The sequence below is a fragment of the Gallus gallus genome, chromosome 1 (genome assembly GCF_016699485.2).
Source record: "Gallus gallus isolate bGalGal1 chromosome 1, bGalGal1.mat.broiler.GRCg7b, whole genome shotgun sequence".
Lineage (NCBI taxonomy): Eukaryota > Metazoa > Chordata > Aves > Galliformes > Phasianidae > Gallus > Gallus gallus.
In genome coordinates this window covers 138,849,438-138,868,694 of record NC_052532.1, presented here as the reverse complement: position 1 = coordinate 138,868,694, position 19,257 = coordinate 138,849,438, and the positions used below count along the sequence as shown (strand labels likewise).

The 19,257-nt window shown below is 39.6% G+C and overlaps 1 protein-coding gene across 2 annotated transcripts in view; it reads left to right on the top strand.

Moving 5' to 3' along the window:
• The window catches only part of COL4A1 (collagen type IV alpha 1 chain), a 113,196-nt gene that overhangs the window by 51,914 nt on the left and 42,025 nt on the right, over positions 1-19,257 (top strand). For both annotated transcript variants that reach the window (XM_046904336.1, NM_001162399.4), the window contains 10 exons: positions 13,299-13,388; positions 13,478-13,522; positions 15,063-15,107; positions 15,218-15,280; positions 15,380-15,433; positions 15,694-15,720; positions 16,704-16,787; positions 16,899-16,961; positions 17,942-17,977; positions 18,495-18,536. In XM_046904336.1, coding sequence (XP_046760292.1) covers positions 13,347-13,388; positions 13,478-13,522; positions 15,063-15,107; positions 15,218-15,280; positions 15,380-15,433; positions 15,694-15,720; positions 16,704-16,787; positions 16,899-16,961; positions 17,942-17,977; positions 18,495-18,536 — 501 coding nt within the window. In that variant the 5' untranslated portion in view covers positions 13,299-13,346. The remainder of the gene's footprint in view (positions 1-13,298; positions 13,389-13,477; positions 13,523-15,062; positions 15,108-15,217; positions 15,281-15,379; positions 15,434-15,693; positions 15,721-16,703; positions 16,788-16,898; positions 16,962-17,941; positions 17,978-18,494; positions 18,537-19,257) is intronic.

Sequence of the window (19,257 nt, the reverse complement as noted above, 5' to 3'; positions counted from 1 at the left end):
TTGACTGAATTTCTGTGTTTTTTTTTATTTTATTATTATTAAGATTATCCAGATTGGGAGGGCCTTCAAGGCTTTTCCCGCTGTCTTACGTAGCAGAAGATAGAGCAAAAATATTTGTGGAATTAATGAATTAAAGCAATGCAAAGGTCCTTACTGGAGAGAAGCTCAGACTGGCAGTGGGCAGATCAGCTCTAAATAGTTCTGTGTTTCCTCTACAGAATAGCAGATGGCAGCAGGTCCGTTCCTTTAGTGCAGCAAGTTGGTAGTCAATATATCTGTGCTTTTCACATCAAACTTATTTTAACAGCATTGACTTTTTTTTATTTTTTTTTTAATCAAGACTTCATGTTTCTAAACTTCTAATTGCTTCCTTGACACTGTCTCCTGTAAATGTTTGCTATTTGATTTCAGTTACTTCCTCCATAGTTTTGCTCAGTGTTTCTGCCTAAGAGGCTGCTGTTGGAATGTACCTCATTCACAGCACCTGCTCATGCCTGAGTTGAATAGACCATGAATTCAGGACACTAAGGAAAGCAAAGCTAAATTATACATCCCGCAAAGGGCCATCAAGTTGACAAGAGGGATGCCAGGCAATGTGGGAGGAAAGAATGCAGTCTGGAAAGGACTGATAGGTTGCATGAAGCTGTCTAACAATTCCTGAAAGGGGGGAAATTGAAAGGCTGTAACATGATAAGCAAAGATATTGTTCAGTTCCAGATCTGATAATCTTCACAGAGACTTGTAGTTCATAAATATTTCTGAAAATCAGGTTGTTGTCCCAGTATTTATGTAAATTCTGCAGTGCTAGTAGTGTATTTTTATTTATTTACCCTTTCTCAGAGAAAAATAATCAGAGAAAAGCATCTATGTTTCATAAAGAGAACAGACAAACAAAGCTCCTCTTCTTGAAAAGAACAAGATGTCAAAAGGCTAAATAATATTGAGTGAGATATAGTAAGTATTGAAAGTTTTCCACAGTTTCCCAATTGGCAGGCCAAACTTTTCAGTGATGTTTGAAACTATCAGATTTTCATACTGAAAATATTGAATATGGAAATTGTCAGTGGAAGCATTAGTCCATTTGCCCAAATGGAACTGAATTTCTCTGGCAAACTTTTCTATGTTAAGTGGACTCAGTACAGTGCATATCTATAATGAACACAAACTGGTTGATTACCCAATGAATTTATATCTCTGGAAAGAGTGCTATAAAAGCGAATATCCCAGTAACACTGTGTGGTGGGTTGTGCTCATACTTTGTTTTCAGAGATGAGTTCAAAAGGTTTTCACGTGGTTATATTTCAGTTGACATAACTTCTTCAACATCTGTTGCCAGATGCATATTTTTACTTGTAAAGAGATTGTTATAATAATCTCAGGCATTTAATCATGGAAGAAAACGTGCTCTATAGCCTCACAGTGTTTGATTTTGCATTTGTACAACTGCTGTTACTGTATGTCTTTATTCTGGTTCCTTAAAGGATTACTGGATGTTATTTTCATCTGAATCATGTAAACCTCCAACAAAGTCAGTAAAGTTACTCAAATGAGACATTAATGTAAGATCAGAGAACACCTATAAAATCCATGCTTCTGTGAAAGCAGAGCCACCCAGTGCCTCTTCAATAGCTGTATACCATTTGGAATCATCTCAACTTCTGTTATCTATGCCAACGAAGTCATGTTCCCTGTGTCTAAAGACTACACAGTGGATATAAAGATTTTGAATCATCATGAACTTTTTTTTAGTATCTGGTCATATATGACTACACCTGCAGTCTGCTTCTGCTTTGTGTGTGTTCTTCTTATTGCCCGTAACACAAATACTCCATCCTGCTGACTGCATTCTGTGGGCCTGGGACTGCACTTGTCTGGGGAGCAACACTTCCTACATTTTGTAATTTACCCCTCAGAGTTCTTTAAATTATTCTTCAATACAATTTATATTGTGTTTGCTGGGGATCTCAGACCAGCTATTTTAATTGACAGTTCTGTGACACGTCAGTTCCAAAAGAAGAATTTAATCATACTTGTTGCATTCAACCGTCTGTCTCTGGCAGTCTTTTCTCTGTAGCAGTATTGACTGCAAGCAATCTTGTATACGTCTGTAATTGTTACTAGGGAACCACAGTAATATGGTAATCTCTATAAGTCACATTCTGGTCTTCCTGACTAAGAGCAACAGTGGTTTGGGGTTTGGTTATGTGGTTTATTTTTATCTCCTGCTGGTGGTAGTTAATTGTTTGGTTCTATTAGCTCAGCTAACCTCCTACTTCAGAGTGTAGAGCTATGTTTTCAGAGAGAGGTCATAATAATTCAGATTAGTCATTGAAAACAGCCAGCCACATGGTGTTGGCTTTTCAAAAAGGAAATGTAAATTCTCTTGAAGTTTGGATTTTATTAAGAGAGGGGATAAAGCCAAATTTCATACAAAACTCTCAAAACTACTTCCAACAGGAGCAATAGCAAAAACAAATATGTAACCATATATGTTTTGAAGGAGACAGAGCAGGAAGAACCATCACGAAAGTGGGATTTCCAAATAGGAAGTTTGAAGTAGCTGCTAGAAGAGTGATAGTAAAGTAATTTATCACTCAAGTAAATTCCTAGCCAGCTGGAGAACCTCTTTAGTTTAACCACAAAAAGAAGCTTTGTGCCACAGAAAGAGCAGCTGAGAACGGCTGAGAAAGCATTTTCTAGAGATGCTAAAAAGCTGTCCATTTTCTTTCAGGTGTGGGTCACACCTGAGAAAGTTCAAGGAGCAAGAAGTAAACTGAGTCATAGACAAAGCAGGAAAGAAAGCTAACCTAAAAGATGACAACAATTATTAGATTTCAGCGCTGGGGAAAGTCTTCTTGTTTATCATCTGTAACAGCAGAAGAAAACAGAAGGTGAAGCCTAGGGGAAAGCAACTTAGATTCTTGCCTAGAAAATCATATTTCTATTCCTTAGAATATTTCAAGAGTATGTAGAATGGCAAAATGTACCCATAAATTTTGTTGCTCTTAAAGAAAGCATGTGACAACTTCCACTGGAGTTCAGCTGGAACATTTTTAAATGTTTTGATAGGCCAACAAAAATAATTCTCACTGAGGCTTGTGTCAAAGATCACTGCACACAGTTAAAGTAAATACTGAGTTGAGTGAGTGAGTGAGCACAGACACTGGCATCACATCGGATGTCTTCTTGATCTTTTCTCATTTGACACTGTTACTGACTTTAAACTGATGCAACAAGAGTAGTTTGTGGCTAGTTCACTGAATACAGAAAGCTTTGGTCCTTTTGAGAACCCTTGATTTTGTTAGAGCAGTTTGATCAACTGCCAAGCAAAGCCTGAAACACTGCAGAACTGCTGAACAAGTGGGTATAAGGAGTAGTAATGGGGAGGGACGGTAGGGGTGGAGGGGAGTCTGAAGTGTGCTCTGATGCTAAAATCAGAACTTATGTGAAAAAAAATGAAAGAATACCAAAGGCTCATATAGGATAGCAGTGAACAGAGAAGTCACTGTTGTCCAGAAGTGCCGCTGCCAGCTGTATGCAGCACCATGAATGAGATTTGCGAATTAAGGATGCAATTACAAATCTGAGACTCAGATTTCTTGTCTGTCTGATATGGGTACAGAAGTTGGGAATATAACAAGAACACATGCAGCCTTGTAAAACTCTTGCAAAGGCAACCCTTTAGGATATTCTAAATATAAGAATGTTCTAAATATTAAAGTTGTACTCAACCATAACTTTTTACCACAGAAAAAAAGAAAAAGGATAGTGCCCAGAAAAGCAAGACTTTCCAAAGCTATGCAGGGTACAAGCCTTTGATCACAACATTTTCTATGTGCACTGCCTGTCGGTGGGTACAACTGGATGTGAGGAAGGAGCAGAGAACATCAACATCACCAGTGTGAGTGGTACGAACGGAGAAGACCTGATCCACCTGAATATCAAAGACTCAGACCATGTCTCACCAGGACTGATACCCCATTCGAGGCTGTGTCTCTTTCCTGTGAGTTCCTCTGGGTGGCAGTCATATACCACAGATTTTTGTGCATCCAGCCATCCCGTTTTACACAGCTTGCTCTTTTTGTCAAGCAGACACCTAAGCAGTATATCAGCTTCTGGTCTGTGTTTACTGACGAGGAACTACGTACTGACTAATTATTCTTATATCCTTCACAGTGTCAAAATGAGGAAAGTATCTGTTTTTCATTATTGGTGGTGGTGGTTGCATCTTTCATAGCTTAATTGGCTTAGATTGAATTATTCTGAAGGTACTACAGAAATTATGTTGTGGTGTCTGTTTTCTAATGCTTCTCACTGAGTCAGGAGACCATAGATTAAATTGAAGAAACGCCTACTGACACTTTTGAGGCATGATGTTGTCTGCCTTGGAGTATTTTCATGATAAAATTGGGAAGCCAGAATATTTTCCTTAGCTTTTGTGGAAGGATTTTTTAATTCTATGCAACTTCTTAAATGTTTCAAACTTTTGAAATGCCATTTCAGACCTAACTGAAAAAGCAGCTTAAATAGCGCTGTCTAGAATAGCACTGTCTGTCATGTACTCTTTAAGATATGAGCTACTTCATTATGAGAACTTTATTGCAGTCTGTACTGTCTAGGACCAGCTGCCCATATTTTTACTATTTATGGAAGAGATTATTTTCTGTAGATCTGTCCATGACAAACCTTTGGCAGGAGAATAAAACTTGCATGTAACGTCACAGGTTTAGGATGTGAACCAAAATAAATGAGAAAAACCTGAAAAGTTCAAGATATTTTTTTTTTATTTCTGCTGTTTCATCTTTGAGTGTTGAGCCTTTAAACAATGCCAAATGCAAACAAATGCTAAATAATTTTCACTAATGAAGAAGGAAGGGTGTGGAGCATTTTTACCCCTTATTTTTGTGGACCTTCAGCATTGGAAATGACTTAACACAATATGCAATAAAACAAAGGAAGAGTTACTCAGACCTAATGAGTTCAACAGATGATTAGAAGGGGTGGGAAACGCAGCACCCATTCGATTCAACCTGTCTCCAGGTGATAGAATTTCCTTTTTTCTTTTTTTTTTTTAACTGATGCATTTGTCCATCTACATCCTCTTCCCTTGTGGCTCTTTGAGGTTATTCTGTTCCCCAGGGTGGCTCTGAGTCTGGTCTGATTAAAAAAATAGAAGTTTGGAAATAAGCCATGCATGCCTTTGGTGAAAGGTTTGTGTGACTTCCTCCTGAAACATCATGAGATGTGCTTTGTAGAAAAATCAAGGAAAGTTTAAGCATAAGGACAGTGAACCACATAGTTTGATGTAAAACACCCAAACGTTGTGCAGACAGACTTATGATCAGAAAATGAAGCTCACGTGCTGTCTGTTGGCTTCTGCTTTCTGCTACTCTTACCTTCATACTTCTGTCCTCTCGTGCTCTCCATTATACTTGGAGATAAACTACTCCTGGCCCGTAAAATGTTCACGTTAGGGGTTATGCATGTTTTCTTCCGTGAGTGAATGGAAGGTGCGTGTACCCCACTAAACTTCAATGTTATTTCTTTCCTTCTTTTTTTATTGGAGACAAATCTAAATCATAGCTTGCTGTAAATAAAAATTCCTTTCTTCGGAGCATCCTTCCTACTTCTGGATCTGCAACACTTATCTGCGCTGGAGTCAAATACAACACAAAATATACAATGGCAAAAGACATGCAAATGCAAGGAATCATTGAGAGTTTAAGCTAGGAGTGCGTTTGGCTCAACAAGTCCTAGAAAGTGAAATTTAGGCACCTTTATTGAAAAAAAAAAAAAGTGCAGCATTTGGAAAATGAGGAATAACTATGTGGTGAGCAAGAATGATGTGAAACAGGTAAATTAAGCAGGGAGGAGCCATTATTTTAGCTAGTTGAACAGAACTGGTAATGAGGTGATGGACAACCAATTGCTTAACATTAGTTAAGTAGAGGCTGAAGTTGTAGCAATGGCTTCTGAATATTAATTTAACTTCACTCAGCTTATTTTATTTCTTCTTCAGCTACTCAAACAAATTCAGACACACCACATACCCACTTGCATATAGGCTAAGCACATCAGTACTGATATGTAGAGGAAAGGATACATGCAGATTGTTATTTCTGGTTTTATACTCTTGGGAAGCACTTAGCAACTTCCTGAGGAATGCTCCTTGCAGCCTTGGGGCGACCCTGAAATATGCTTCCTGCCTATGTATGCTCCTGTGTTTGGAAGATGATAAGAGTGCCCCCTCTACCCTTGTGTATACAAGTCTGCATGATACTGGGTTTTGCACCACAAGTGGATGCTTTTCAGTGTTCCCATCCCTAAAAGCAGAGTGAAAGCTGAAGGAGTATGGTGGGTGAAGGGCACCAGGGAGGGGCCCAAGAGAGAAGATGACAGATCCAACATCGTGATAGACAGGGCATGACTGCTGAGTGCTGTTTGCCAGCAGCTACTGGGATAGCTCTTTGCACCTGTGTCTGTGTGTAGTGTAGAGCAACCCTGGTAATGCCTGCAGTTGTGCAGAGGACTCAGCCAACCTACAGCCAGCCCAACTGGGAAACTGTGCAGGTGATGTAAAACTGTTGTGGCTGCTTCTGCTCTTAGTCATGCCAGAAATGCTGGATTTGTGTCTCCACATGAGTGAGTTTTCTCTGTTTCCTCCTGGCAGTCCAAGAATCCAGATTTTGCTGACTTTTTCCCTTCTTCCTCCCCTTCTCTCTTTCCCTTCTACTGTCAGCCCCAAAACTTCTGGGAGAGCCAAGATATTTACAGAGCTCCTACACAGATTCTTCGCATGTCTTTGCAGTTATGTTTCTGTAATTAATTACTTGTTACTTATGGCTCCAGAATTGTATAGCTATAGTGCAGATAGTTTCTAGCACTGAAGAATGCACAGTGGGAATTCTGTAATGCTAAGCATCCTTAGTGCATTTAAGGACTCTTGTGCTGTGAGCATATAGCACTAACTCTGTTTGAATGATATCCACTTCACAGTTCCAATAAAATACTGAAAATGGTAAGTGCAGCTGAGGACAAACAGCTGATGCTTATTGTACATGTTGATTTTTAATCCTGCAAGATATTCCGGGCTGGTGCTCCCTCTGGTGGTTAAAAGTACTCTTTTAGTAAAGGATTGACTCTTCCCCACCGCTGTTTCTCCACTAAAGCAGCTCTGACCCAATTACGATGCTGTAAAACAAGTTTAAAAGAGTGTGGAGAAAAACACAGTCAAGAGCGCTACGTGGATCCCACAATAGTGTTTCCCACTGTGTAGTGTAATTACGGGTCTGATGCCTCAAAGCCAGTTCCTTTGAGTGCTCACACTTACATCAGCTGAAGGAGCACATACAGAGCTGGTATTCACCTCTCCCGTGGTTTGGGTTAGTCTGTCTAGGAACCGTGTAGGTCACTGCAAGGCTGTTGTGCGTTCATGTTGATTTTACAAGGTCACACTGGAGCACAGAGGTGTGATGAGAGCTTCAGGCTTCATCTGGTGGTTGTTTTTTTTTTTTTTTTTGTTAACAGTTGCATCTAGACCTCCTACTAATCTCTATCAAAAGCAACATTTGAGAGTAATTCTAACATCAGACTGAGAAAAGAAAAAAATAGGGAACGATGCTGAAATGTCAGGCCCTTTTTCTCTCTTTTTGGAAAACCACATCCTCAGTCTCATTTAAAGCTGATGTGTTTCTTCGCTGTTGGTGCCCTTGGTAGTGTTTCAGTTCAATGCACATTAGCTTTGGAAAATGGAATGTGTGTGTTTGTGAGAGAGGAAGCTTGAGCTTTGAACGGATGTTGGGTTCAGCATTGACACCGGTCTGGAAATGGCTGTCCTGTACAGTCAAGCATTTGTTGGCCCTGAGCTCAGTTCCTCCTGCAGCAGAGGCACAGCTGAGGAGCTCTGATAATTGAACTCCATCCAGCCCCACCATACCGGTGTGAGAAGCTGCTGCTGTGGCCTCTCTGCCCTGCATGGCTGCATCCTCCCATCAGCTCTGGCAGCTGACCAGCTGCATGGTGGGCTTCTCAGCTTGCTGAGGCCAGAGCAAGCTTACACACCAAGGGAAAGTGAGGGGATTTAGGGAGTTGATGTGGTGCGGTGATGCTGGGGAAAACCATCAAAGCTGCTGTAAGAAAGGGTGAGGGTACACCATCTGTTTCAGTGGAGTGGAGGAGCCACCTTTGCTGGTTAGGCCGGCTCAGCTGCCTTTTGGCATCTCACCCTAAGAATGAGTTTTACACATTCTCAGTGGAAGGGCAGGCACATGTCGGTCCCTCCATCTCTATCATGAGATGATCTCTGGCAGAGGCAAACCGAACAGGAGGAGCTGGCTGTGTGATAATCAGTTAAATGATTCCAGAAGGCTCTGTACGTTGTTGTTCACCACATGCTTGAGTCTCTGGAGAGCTGGAGAATGCAACGTATGTATGGGCCCAGCCTTTGCATGAGCTCGCAGTTCTGCAGACATTTGATTTATATCCGTGTTATCAGTCTCTCAAGACTAACATCTCCCTGTCCAGCAGTCCCTAGACAAAATAATAGGGGAAATAATTTATAATGTGGTGCTGGTTGTTTCCTCCCCCTCAGAATTTGATTTATTACAGCTAACTCCTCTGAATCTACTTGCTTCACGTGACTCTCTCGCACAGCCATCTGCAGTTGTTCCATGTGTGAAATGGTATTTCATGGCTAATTTGAAAGGATAGACGCCAGCAAAAATGTCAGCTTCTCTGGCTATGCTTTTAACAGGTTCATCTCATTTTAGAAGTCCATTCTCAAACTATCTTATGTGAAGGCATTTGAATGCATTTCACAAAAGCTGGACTACAACAGGCATCTTGCTGATCAAATAGGTGAAACAGTAAGCGAGCACTTGCTGTGTTTCTGTCTCCACGTTTTCAACAGCAGCTGAGTGGCAGGATATTCATCTTTGTGAACTGAATAATGAATTCTTTGTGTTTTCTGACAGCTTGTGTTGGATCGGTGGAGGTACAGAAGACTTGGTTACATCTGTTTTAATTTCTGAGTCTCATGAATTGATTTGTAAGAAGCAGAAGCTCTTTCAGTGTTACTTGCCAAGGTTTTGCAGCTGTGAATATTGGAACATGAACAATATGTAGCCCTTACAGTCAGAGTCTCATGCTCTTCACGCACTGCAGCTAGAAATCTCAGCACTGAGAAAAAATAAGTGGGGTAGCAGCAGTGGTCTAGTGTTTGCCAATTAATGTAGTGTGGATGCTTAATGAGTTGTAGCATAAACATAGTGCAAACACTATTGGGCTTTTTGACTGAAACATTGAGTGAACAAAGGAACTGGGCAGGCAAGAAAGAAAGGGATGCTGCTCAAGCATTTCCTTGCAATGCAAGGCATCCTCAGGACATACTTACGTCTCTGCTGCAGAATGTAGTAGGTGATAGCTTCGTCTGAGCTTGCAGTTGTAGATAAGGCACTTGGGGTACAAAAGATGCAGTACAAGTGCTGTTACCCAGGAATTTCTGTGAATTCATATCCAGTTAATGTAGGACATGCGGAGCTCAGCATTGACATGACATTACTGATTCTGATGGTGGAGTTTCTGTACTATTGTTCATTGTAGACACTTTGAGCCTGATAGAGTTTTACTGTAATGTAGCATACTGTATATGCTGTAATATAGCATACTGTAATGTAGCATCAGCATTTCACTGATGCCAAAAAGACTTCTTACGGTGTAAGTTGGTAATTCTTCAATCACTGAAGTATTGAAGTTAGATCTTCGTTCACTACTGAATGCTGGAAGAGATGTTTATTTCTTTACAAGTTCTGGCACACTGGTTCCCTACAATTGTTATATGAAGAGGCAATCTGACACATGCACTAAAGAAAGGACCTAGAAAGTAGGATGCATCCATAGGTCTTGCTGGAATAGGTTTTCTAGCTTCAGTGAGTTTCGTGGATGGCATGGAGGACAAATGGCCCATTATCTGTCTGCACAGATTTAGTCTACTTACCCAATGCTTTGCTGTGAAATTAGATGGGAAAGCAAAGAAGAGAGTGGAATGTAAGCAGTGTGTAAGTCTGTGCCCCCTGTTAGAATAAATAGCTGAGGTGGCAGCTCGTATGTGGAGAGATCCTGTTGCTTGCATACCCTGAGAGCTGAGTCAACCCGTTTTATGTTTCCTTACTCCCTTCTGACAAATCACAGGCAAAAATATGAGCTCAGTTTTGTGTGAGAAACTATGAGTCTGCATTACTTGGGATGGGACAGCTCTCCACACTCTCAGCAGTTTTGCTCTGAGGGCCTTTGAGTGTTTGGTAGCTTGCCTGGATGTCCAGAAGGACAGATAGCCACATACTTTTCCTTCTTTTGTCCTAACAGTTAATGTCAGTAAAAGCAATGTTTCTGTGGAAACCTGGACATGTGGTAGCTCAAAGTGACCCTGAGCAGCTCCTGCCGCTATGCTTTACCTTTCAGGGAGAGCAACCTGGGAGGCTGGAGATGGCCTTGCAGCACTGATGGTGATTGTCTTGGAAGCCCAAGTTGTTATTTATGTTAAGCTGTTAGTTAACTTCTTTGGCAAGACGAAGTGATCATTACCTTAGTGAGTGATTTACAGGCACAGTAAAGGCCTTTTACAGTGCCAGAACAGTCTTCAGGGAGTCTTCAAATAAATGAAAATCAGATCTGTAAACCTCAGTTTTATTTTTTCTGTAAGAATGGCAGAATGAGTACTTTTCTGTGTTGCAGAGTCCAGTGGTTGAAAGCGTTTTGAAATCCTCAGGATGACAGAACTCCTGAGTGCAGAAAGCATTATGAGCTGTGCTACATATGACTCATACTTCTATGTAGGTGTCATAATAATCTTGTTTTCTTCTCATTTGCACATATTGTATTTTCCTTCAGTAATGGAAAACCTCGCTTTATGTACTTGAGTGTTTTCTGTCTTCTTAATGGATCTCCCAGCAGGTCACAAAAGCAAGTGCCCACAGTTTAGTGCAAAATCCTCTTCTGAGGTGATTACTTCAGAATTCAGACTTTGCACTGACCTGGAAATATGTTCCTTCATCTGTTCCACTATTTGCTTTGTTTTGCAGTGTTTTGTGATAACATCCCATGCTGCCTTGGATTTTATAACTAGAAAATATTATCGTCAAAGCCTGACAATGAATGCTGAGGGGTAAACTAAAATGCTGTTTGGGCGATTCAAGGAACAACTGTTTATTTCCCTCAGAAAGTAACTTCTAATTGAAAATTTTAATTTCTTTCCTGTGAGGAAAGAGAGGAGATTCAATATGAGGATTTTTCCTGGCAGGAGATTTTGATAAATGAGTGTTATTTTGAATTTAGAAATGCCATTCCCCTGGTTTGCATGGCCAGGGACTGTCATGACAGCCAGTCCAGTAAACATACCACGAAGAGGTGAGTGGCTACTTTGAACCTCAGGCTTCTGCTTCATCAGCAACCCATGCAGAAGCATTACAAACAAGTTATGGTGTTATTGGACCAAAACACTTCTCACAGTCAGTTTCGTGTTGGACCCACTTTTTTTTACTGTGACAGCAGTCCTGTTTTGTGAGCACTGATTTGGGGGAAGTTGTTAAGGATAGGGCTGAAAGGGATGCAGTGAGGCATTTTCAGACATACTCCTATTCTAACCCATTCCATTTTTTCTTCTTCCATTCTTTTTTTTTTTTCTTCTCAGCAATATGCAGGAGTGGCTGCATAATTTTAGTGGGACTGGTTGTTACTCTGACACTCAGCTCACACTACATGCCATTTAGCAGGGGTTGTAGGTGCTGGGTGTGTCTCTGGGTCCCTTTCTTTGAGACTTGAGATATAGGGGAAGTTACAGCCCAAACCTACAGAAACTCAGGCCAACAAGAACAGCCTCAGCAAGAGCACTGAGTACAGCTAGTGCTAGTAGATTTCTTTTATTTCCACTAAAGTCATTTCTCTGTGCTAAGTTGTTATTTTGCTTTCATTTCCCCTGTTTTCTCATGTTCTTATAATCTCCATCATGGTTTACTTCATTCCCTCCTTCCTGGCCCTGTTCTTCTTACCCATCAGTCATCTCTGGACTCCTTGGTTCCTTCATCTCAACAAAATCCTACCCAAGGGACTGTCAACCCTTTATTCCACAATTCCAACCCCTGTCATCTTCAGGAACCATCTTCAGGAGCTATGAACTAGCACCGTGTCTGTGAGTCATCACACTGCTTCCTCTACCTGCTTATCACAATGTTTTCTTTGCAAGATACCCATTTTACCATCTCTCCAAGACACAAGTGTTGTTCTTCTCTTGTGTGCTCAGTTCTTGGCTGACCCCATACCAGCTACCAGAATGTTGTTGGTATTCCTTATCCTTAGCAAACCCGGAAATTTCTTGCTCCTGACTAAACTATTCACCGTCCTAAGATCATGCTAGCAAATCATTTGTTAATAACAAATAATAATCGACTTTTGATTTGCTTAATTTGCTGTTTGCAGGCTTTGACATATGGATGTGTTTTTTTCCCCCTCTTCCCATTGTGTAGATTTTTCAGTAATTACTTGGACAGTATTCCTCTTGGTTTCATTGGTGAAAAGTAGAAGTGCAATGGTAGCAATGTTGATCTAGAGTGTGGATGGATTTCATTATCTGTTTTAAGTACATGTGGGGTAATAAGGGGAGCACAGAAAGCGTGTATGCCCCATATAGCTATAAAGAAGCTGAAGGATGGCAGATACAATCTCTGAGTTCAGCTTCTTCAGATGACCCTATATCATGAAACGCTGGCTCTGAACCACCTGAAGCTGAAGACTGAGAAACCTATTCTCCAAAATCCACTGTTGTGAATGATGCTTAAGAAGAGGAGTCGTAGTGGCTATTCATACAGTAGTGACTGAACAGTGATATTTGCAGTTTTCAGGAATATCACTGCTGATATGGGGTGTTAGATTTACTACCAGGATATAGTAGTATCTGTATAGGATAAGATAGATCTTATTAGAAGGAAAGAGGCTTTCCTGGACCAAAGGGTATAAATATGTTATGAACAGTTCTGTCCAGGGAGGCAGAAATGAATTTTCTGTTTATATTCAAAGACTGTTTTCTATCATGCCACACTTGCCCTTTGGCAACCTGTTATCAAACAGAAATATTTCTTTGTTTATACTAACCCTTCATTGAAAGACCAGCACAAACTGTTGTCTGTCACATCTAACTTCTTACTTCCTGGCAGGTTTTTTTTGAACACAGAAACAGAGGATATGTGGATTGCTAGAAAAAGCAGTTTAAGTTTTGCTGTTGCTAATGGGTTTTCTTCTTCCCACAGGGAGAAAGAGGCCTTCCGGGACTACAGGGTGTGATTGGGTTTCCTGGAATGCAAGGACCTGAAGGTCCCCCTGGGCCACCAGGGCTTAAGGTAAGAATTAAACTTTACTATTTAAAACACTCAGATTTCCTTAAATTTTTGTCCCTTGGAAAGACAGAGATCTCTCTTTTCCTTTACAGGGTGATACTGGAGAACCAGGGCTGCCAGGAACAAAAGGAACAAGAGTGAGTTCTAACTTACATTTCTGCATTTCTAAAGACTGTAGAATTATGTGTCTTTTAGACTTCATGGTTGCTTTCAAGTGGGCACTTTGAGTTAATCAGTGGCATCCCCTCGTGCTGCACAGTAATTTCAAGACTCTTGCTCTTGCCTTTGAAGTTCATTGTGCAGTCATTGTGTATTCTTCCATTTGTATTTTCACCTGTTGCGTACCACTTTATCAACAGCTCTGGTTTTGATATTCCTTTGATACCTTTCTGACTTACTGAGAGGCTTTATTCCAACTTGAATATGAACTTACCTCCTTGAAGCACTCAACTGAATGAGATGATACACTTGAAAGCACAGATATCTTTAAAATGTGCACAGGATGCAGAAACAAATTAAAGTTGGGGCAAAGATCCTCTGTCTTTTTCAATGCAAAAGCAGGCTCTAAACATGCCTATAACTTTCCTATTGTAATTTCTGTTTAATGTGGTACTATTATTACATATAATTAGCGCATTATACTAACCACGGCCATGTCTTTCAGGGTTTTGTCAGATACCAAGCTCATAATGAGCTTTTCCACATTTTACAATGTACCAGTGAAGGAGAATTTGAGTGACTTGATGAACACTGATACATTTTGAGATATGCCATCTTGCCCACAGATCTTCAAAATACCATCTTGATTCAGTTCTCCACTTGTCTGCAGTGGCTGCAGCACTTGGAATTTATAAAATCAGTTGCAGTGTCTAAGCTGTTACCAGGAGGTGTTCTGCTAAATCAAGAAATCCGTATTTAAATCGATGATGTTCATGATATTCTGTGTATTAATGTAAATTAGAATCTCCTGGCAAATAGTAGACTGTACTTTAGCAATGGAAAAGTTTAGGCAGATGCAAATTTGCTATTTCATCTTCTGGAATCTCATATATCTTTTCTGCTTCGTAATATATATATTAAGTAGTATTGCATGTATAAATAAACTGGTATGATGAAAATGATGTGCCAGATTGCACTCTTGATCCACTACACTAGAAGGCTCTTCAAGGAGAAAGAGATACTTAAGAGATACTTCAACCCACTTGGTTTTCTTTTCTTTCTTTTCTTTTTTTTTTAAATTATAAAAATGAATTTGACACTCTGATGTGGCAGATGAAAGATGGAGAAGCATCTTTACAATGTGCTAGCATCCTCTTCTGCTGTGAAGAGGTGCCTGCAGTAAATTTCATGCTGTGAAGCATGGATGTGAGAAGGCAGAATCTGCATTCCTTTTTACATACACATAAGACTCTGATCCAGTTCCTGAAGAATAAAATATATATTGCTGCTTGAAAAGTTATAGAAATATAAAAATTTGCTTTCTGTTATCAACTACTAAAGCATCAAGACTGGGAGGTCTGAAGATTAGGAATAGTCTGTCAAGAGAGTTTAGAAAAGCTTTTCTCATCTTTTGAGTGTCACCATAGGCAAGGAAACTGGGGTTGCAGCTTGTCATTGGTGTTTCATGGTTTTGTGATTTCAGGTTTCCAAGTTCAATATGTTTTTTGTCAATTGCAGGGCCCACCAGGACCATCAGGATTTCCAGGAAACCCAGGCCTCCCTGTACGTGTGAAGTATATACATTTTTAAAAGAACATCAGAAGTGGACATCAGGTGACATCTGGCCTGGATTAACGCTGTATTGCTAATTTCTGTACTTCCTTTTCTTGCAGGGCATTCCTGGACAAGATGGCCCTCCTGGTCCACCTGGCATTCCAGGATGTAATGGCACAAAGGTGACACTTCCATATGTTTATAACAGTATCTCTGTGTTGAAATAAAAACATCCCTCAAGCATATGTTCTCAACAAAACCAATTTCTCTGTTCCCTGTAGGGTGAAAGAGGTCCAGTAGGTCCCCCAGGTTTACCGGGACTGACTGGAAGCATAGTAAGTAGATTCTTCGTGCTTCATTCACTTGTTTCAACTTGATTCTTGAAATGTAGATAGTATTCTATGGAATTGTATAGATTATGAAATGTAAAATACACAATACTGAAGAGTAAGTCCCTGAGCAACCTGATCTTGCTGTGGATGTTCCTGTTCATTGCTGAGGAGTTGGGCTGCATTGTCTTCAGAGGTCCCTTCCAACTCTAAGGATTCTGTGGTTCTATGAAGCAAGTAACATCAAATATGTCTTTTTTTCACAGGGACCCCCAGGACCTCCTGGAATTAAGGTACATTTTGTCCTAAATGTGTTCATATCCTCTTTGTAACAGTCAGAATTAGATGAAATCTACAGCTTTTGAGACTCTCAGTCCTTATTTAAGGACTGAAAAACTGTACCAGGATTCTTCACTTTGTACTCAGCTCTTTAGTGCCCCTAAGTAAAGGCAGTGGAGAAACACCCAGTTCGTAACAATTGAATGTATGGGTTGTTCCAGACAGGTTTTAAGAATGTAATTATTAGATGGAATACAGTAGGAAAAAGGAGTACATATTGTTAACAATGTGTAAGTAGTATAGTGGCCACTGAGTTATGCATAAAGATTTAGATAAGTTTTATTGTTCCAAAATTTGTTTTGATATTGACATTTCATTTATGTAAACCACTCCACACAGAGAAAATCTGGGGGAAAAGGTTGTATACCCCACAAAAACATAGAAATTTTGTACAGAAAAACAGGAAACAATGGGATCTTTTGCCATCAGAAACAAACAAACAAAAAAAAAAGGATGTAAAAAAGTGGATAACAATTGGAATAGTTTTCTAGAAGACAAAGAGGATTCGTTTTTTGAAGAAAAAGGATTCTATGAATGACTTCGATTTCCAAATTAGGTAAAAGAATAGAATCTCAGCCTACTTCCATTAGCAGTTCCATTAGCGGCCAGGCCAGATATTCTGTTTCTTAAGTACTACTGTAGTATTGATAGATTTGGTGGGAAAATCTTTCTACTTACCCACTGAAAATTAGGGAATGAATGACGATTTGGTACTGGAATCTCTTCAGATGGTTTTAAAGGACACTTGACAATTGTGATCCTTCCTTAACTTTTACTAAATAACTCATGCTATTTTTCAGCTGAATTAAAGTGAGGTGACTTTTTTAAAGTGAACCTTTCAAATTTTACATAGCTCTAACTTTCTTCTCAACTTAATGTTTTTTGGATGTATTTGAATGGATGTTGAAGTACTGTTCTTTTTGTTCTCTAATTATAGGGAGATCCAGGTGAAGTGATTGGTATTTTACCTCCTAGTGTGCTAAAAGGTGATAAAGGCTTTCCTGGCCAACCTGGACTACCTGTAAGTCTAAATGATGTTTGAATAGCTGTGAGTTTAAATTAAAATTAAATAAATATCACAACACTGAATAATATGTATCACTTTTTAATTTTACCTTTTTATTTTTTATAGGGTCCACCTGGAACTCCAGGGTTTCAGGGACCAATGGGGCCACCAGGGATTCCAGGAGAACCAGTAAGTTTCTCTTCTAATGACTCACTTACAGAGCTCTATTACAGGAAAATCCCGCAAGTTGTATGTTAGGTATGGGTAAGACAACCTGCCTTTCCAGGCTTCATGTTTAGTCTTCTGAACTCTACTGTGACAAGATTGAGAAGGTACATGGTTTTCAATAGCAGCTGCTTGTAGAGTCCTGTTCTTGCAGATTTGGAGTTTTCTTTTGTAGGAATGGGGTTGTACTAGTTATTCTTCCTTTTCTCTCTTCTTCCACTTAGTTTACAGAAAATAAACCACAAAATAGCAGCCAGATCTAAATAAAATGTTGGCTGACATTGTTCTTATGGACAGTCTAGTAAGAAGTACCGTGGAAAGCAACTCAGTACCAACTGCCTGTCATTTGGATAATTGCCAAATGCTTAAGATACTTTAACTACTTGAAATACTGTCGAGTATGGTAGAACGTACTATCTTCTCTTCCTGTGCTGGTTGCAGGTAACATTAGCAGGGATCAGTTATTTCCACCCCATGTTTCTGGCTATTGAAATGAACACCTGTGTTAGATTTCTTATGCTTCTGTAAAGGACAGCTTAGTAAGCATTTGTACTTGTTGAGGTAAAAAAGAACAAGCTTAATGAAAGAAAGATGAGCATTAATATTTACCACAAGTAGTCAGTAGTGTACAAAACTGGGGGAAAAAAGTCAGCGATAAAGTTATTTTGCAGTACAGTACCATATATTTTCTGTGTTTGTCTCTTGTGTACATGCTGATTAGATCCAGCACTCCTAACTGAAAAGAAAGGTCTGATGAAAGACCATTGACAGTTTCTGTTCATTTATATTACGTAGGCTAAGTTGGGAGCTACAGGCAGTAGCAGAAAAATACTTTTTATCTTGACTTAATGGAAAGACCTGCGTTTTTGCTGTAATAATAGAATATGGAATTGTTCCACCTAACGTACCATATACACATCTGCTAAAAAATTACTGTCTTGTAGGGTCCCCCCGGGCCACCAGGACCCCCAGGCGAGAAGGTAAGTTACTTGTATTACGAAGATTGTCTACCTGTTTAGCATATCAGTTACCCGCAAATTTGGAAACTAACAATCATAAGAGAATGGTTTTTTTTTACAATTCGAGATCTATTTTTATGTCTTAATGGGGGGGCATCACATAGAGACTTTTTAAATTTTTTGTTTGGTTGGTTTCGTCTCTGATCTCAGTTGATCAAGTTAGCAGTAATTACAACACTCTGTGATTATTTGGGCTATTTTAAAATGTCAAAATTTATCAGTAAAATGTTAAGAGAAGACCATTATGACATTAAAATAATCTGATACGTTTTGTTCTATATTTTTTTTCACACATGGTTGTGACACCTGAAGGATTAGGATGTGGTTTATTTGTTTCACACGTCTTTAAAAGACATTTCATGTCTTTTATACCTTCCCTTGACTTTAGCTGTGTACAAAATATGTTGATGTGTGTGTATGTATGCACATATTTACTGCTGATAGAAACGTACTTAATATCTATAATTTTTATTTTCAGGGCTACATGGGCTTGGGCTTTCAAGGTCCCAAAGGTGAAAAGGTATGTCTTTTTTGAAGACTTAGGGGGCAGCTGCCAGAAATATTCTGGAGACTGTATTTGTTTTAAAGAAATAAAATCTTGTAACTAACCTATGGAGAAAATCAGTACAATGACTTTGTGGATCTGGAGCAACCTGAGTAAATCAAATCCGTAACTCGTAACTAAGTGAATAGAAGTCATGAGCAGTTACAGAGTTTGGATATGATGATGTCAGCACTGTCAGGTTATTTATAAAAATGGTGAATGTCCCATCACACAGCATGGCACTTCATGCTGTCCAGCTCCAAGCCCTCTGCTGCAGTCATACCAAACAAATGACCTTTCTTATTTTTGCCCTGTTGGTAGGTTTTACTCAGTGGTCCTACTTTCCTGCCTGCTCCACCACTGTTTCACCACTGATGTGTTGCTGGGTTACCATTTATTAGCTTTGGTAACTGTTTATTCTCTTATCCTTAGCCCATCAAGTGGGAGGTAACAAATATGAAGATTAGTGTTATCTTTCCCAATAGGCTCTAGGCTAAAATGCATTATGTTGCACAGTCAGAAGGCAAGAAATGCTTGGAAGTCATTGTTTTTTGGGTAAACTTGTTGTGTCTGAGCCCTTCTCTGCAAGCTTCACAGGAATGTCATTGGCAGAGGCCTTTTGGAGTATAAGTAAAATATATTACATGGGTGTTTGGGTTTTTTTAATCCTCTACCTTATTTATGTACTTTGAAACAC